Raw genomic sequence first — 2,894 nt, 5'->3', positions numbered from 1 at the left:
GACTTTTTAAAATTTTCTCCATGAAACAATCATGAACATGGCAGGAAACGCAATTATTTTCAACCTAATCCTTAGCAGATTGTTCCAAAATAATCTCAGCTACAATTTTTTATAAAATTCTCAAAAATTTTAACCTATTCTCCATGAGAAAAGTCCTTCATCCCTGCAGTGAAACAACAAATAGTCAGTTATTGTGTCTACATTTATTTATTTTGAAGTACTGCGGCGCGGAAGATAAATAAGAGCAAAATGTGCCTGCAGATCAAAAAATTGTCCAATTCCGGGATAGAATAGACCTTGCAAGCAAGGTGATAGCCAAACATTCTTGCATTTTTTGTGGAAGCGCCTGAAGGGTGCTTCCATTGCATCTACACTTTTGAAGACATTAGAAGAGAATGACAATAGGTAAATTCGGATAGACCGATAACGCCAATGTTAGGCGCCTATGAACGTTCCTCTTCTTCCGTCCCTCTTACCCTCAGCTACACCACCACTTTGAGATTTTGTGTGTTTAGAAATCATCCTGGTTGACGGATGATAAGTACAGCTCACAGCATCATCATGCGTAGATCTTGCGCATGCTAATGGCGAATAGAGATGGAAACTTAAATTACCCATCCCTCCGCTTTCTTCCAGCTTTCTTCAGGAGGCTAGTATCGGTATTCGGAATACACAGTTGGCCGGAACATCAACAAATACTCTAATACAAGGGATATGACTGGGATACGCTGATGTACTAATTATAAGGTCATGTCCATGTCGGGGCCGAGCGAATAGATTGCTCACACATGTTCAATAGTCAGGACTGTTGTAAATAAACTGACACAACATGGCTTTGTACTCCACCATCGAAGCAAGCAAAGAGGTTCTACTGTCGACCTTCGACAAGGATCTACCTGTGCTTCCTGGAATTCGGGAACTTGTTGACTCTGTCGAATTTTCTACCGACTCGGCCGAGCCTTTGATACCTATTGTTCTGAAAGCGCATGAATCCTTCGCAGCGTTGAAAGGGTTGGAGGGAATGATCGCAGTAGCGCTATGCAAGAAACGATTTGGTGAAGACACAAAGGTTAAAGCATTGGTGAACTGTAATCATGCTGCATTATTCCCCGCAATGAGCTTCCTGTCTACCGTAGACGGAATACCAAAGTGGGGCTCGGAGATGAAGAATAAGATTATGGGTATGTCTGTCGACGATGGTATCTACCGAGTGCTCACAAACAGAATAGATACCGATCTCAATCATGTATACAGTAACATATACCGGCGCATGCTCACCAATATATATCGCACAAAGGACGGGGGCTTCTACCATCTGCACGCAAGGTATGATGATTAGTTGAAATAGAGGGGCGTCTCTTTATTGAATGGGTTATCCAGTCTTGATGCCACACCCACTTTAAAAGCATTGGGTCTACCGCCGTATGACGAAGGGAAAAATGAGAAGAAAGTCGCCCAAAGAGCGATTGAAGTATCCACTCAGCGGTATACATCCGAAGATCTCGATAAAATGATTCGAGATATCAAGCAGGCTGGGTCACCCTGCTTGACTAGGGCAGAGTTTCTAGCTTCTTCTCATGTGAGAATTGAACGTGAACGTACTCAAGTGTCATGGCTCACCAGCTCAATTACTTAGGGTAAACATATTTCGTCAAGACCTCTTTTCGAATTATCCCAATTAGAAAGCACGTCTCCAACCCTGAAGCTTTCGCTCGAGGGACCTAACATTCTATCTGGTGTAAAAATTCTCGATCTGTCTCGAGTAATCGCAGGACCTGTGATCAGCAGAACTCTCGCTGAATACGGTGCTCAGGTTCTGCGAGTCACAAACCATAACCTTCCTGATCAATCATACTATGCAGTTGATTTCAACTTTGGGAAGCGAACAATCGATCTGGACCTGAAAAGTTCAGAAGGTAGACAGGCTTTCGAGAAGTTGCTTGAAGACGTAGACGTGATTGTAGATGGATATCGCCCAGGAGCCATTGCAAAATTAGGCTATGGACCTGACGAATTGCGGAAACGTTTTTCTGGAAAACGAGGCTTTGTTTATGTCAAAGAAAGCTGTTATGGAGATGGAGGCGAGTGGTCGGATAGACCTGGATGGCAGCAGATCGCCGACTCAGTGTGCACCTTCATTACTTTATACTGTGGATCTATTGAGGTGATTGACCTTAGGTAACCGGTGTATCGTGGGCGAACGGGCAAGCACTAGGTCTAGAAGAGCCCGTCGCGCCTCCATTTCCGCTAGCCGATTTTGGGTATATTTCCTGCGTTTTCTTGGGCCGCGTCACTGTAGTTGACTGATGCCTGATCCAGCGCAGGGGAGCTTGGCTGTATTGCAACATTGAATGCATTGCATCACCGACTGACCAAAGGTGGAAGTTACTATACGAGCGTCTCACTCGTCAAGTATAATGATTGGCTTATGTCGCTCAGATCGTACCCAGAAGAAATCTAGAGAAGGATAGCCAGTGCACACGGACTCGAGCATTCTCAAAAGCTTAGCCGCCAAAGCAATTTTGATGATGTAGGCTTGGCCGCTATCGCCAGTATAAACCGACTACATCCGCATCTGTGGAAAGATCCCGATTTTATGCAAGTGGCCACGAACACTCCGTTTGGTACTGTGAAAACGCAGAGCCCTATAGTCAAAATAGTCCCGTTTAAGACAACATCGAATGGTTGGTTGAATGTGACAAGACCCGCAGGATATGATTCGTTGGTAGACTGGATTTAACTTGAAGTATGTTGGTGGAAGTAGGGTGCGTGAATGTGTAATGACTACGAAATATACTTGACGAAATCGATGTATCAACCGAGACCGAAAGTTCGTTTATGCCTGCGTCCTGTTGCAGCCTGTTGCGGAGCCAAGCGCCGTGTTACCGATTGAG

General features: G+C 44.6%; 1 protein-coding gene across 1 annotated transcript; it reads left to right on the top strand.

The window, feature by feature from the left end:
- The first annotated feature begins 439 nt into the window (after positions 1-439).
- Positions 440-2,894, top strand: C8R40DRAFT_1137660 (CoA-transferase family III domain-containing protein). Its single transcript, XM_046229440.1, has 7 exons — positions 440-728; positions 787-1,181; positions 1,230-1,326; positions 1,381-1,579; positions 1,637-2,125; positions 2,179-2,261; positions 2,320-2,894. The coding sequence occupies exons 2-7, from the start codon at positions 830-832 to the stop codon at positions 2,459-2,461; spliced, it is 1,362 nt and encodes a 453-aa protein (XP_046078775.1). The 5' UTR covers positions 440-728; positions 787-829; the 3' UTR covers positions 2,462-2,894.

This window comes from Lentinula edodes, assembly GCF_021015755.1.
Source record: "Lentinula edodes strain Le(Bin) 0899 ss11 chromosome Unknown C8R40scaffold_99, whole genome shotgun sequence".
Taxonomy (NCBI): Eukaryota; Fungi; Basidiomycota; class Agaricomycetes; order Agaricales; family Omphalotaceae; genus Lentinula; species Lentinula edodes.
Note: the sequence above shows the minus strand (reverse complement) of the source record. Positions and strands in the feature narration are given on the sequence as shown.

Coding starts and splice junctions, on each gene's coding strand:
- C8R40DRAFT_1137660 (XM_046229440.1), top strand. CDS start 830: ATGGCTTTGTACTCCACCATCGAAGCAAGCAAAGAGGTTCTACTGTCG. Junction 1,182..1,229: donor GATGAAGAATAAGATTATGG/GTATGTCTGTCG, acceptor CAAACAGAATAG/ATACCGATCTCAATCATGTA. Junction 2,126..2,178: donor GGCAGCAGATCGCCGACTCA/GTGTGCACCTTC, acceptor GATTGACCTTAG/GTAACCGGTGTATCGTGGGC.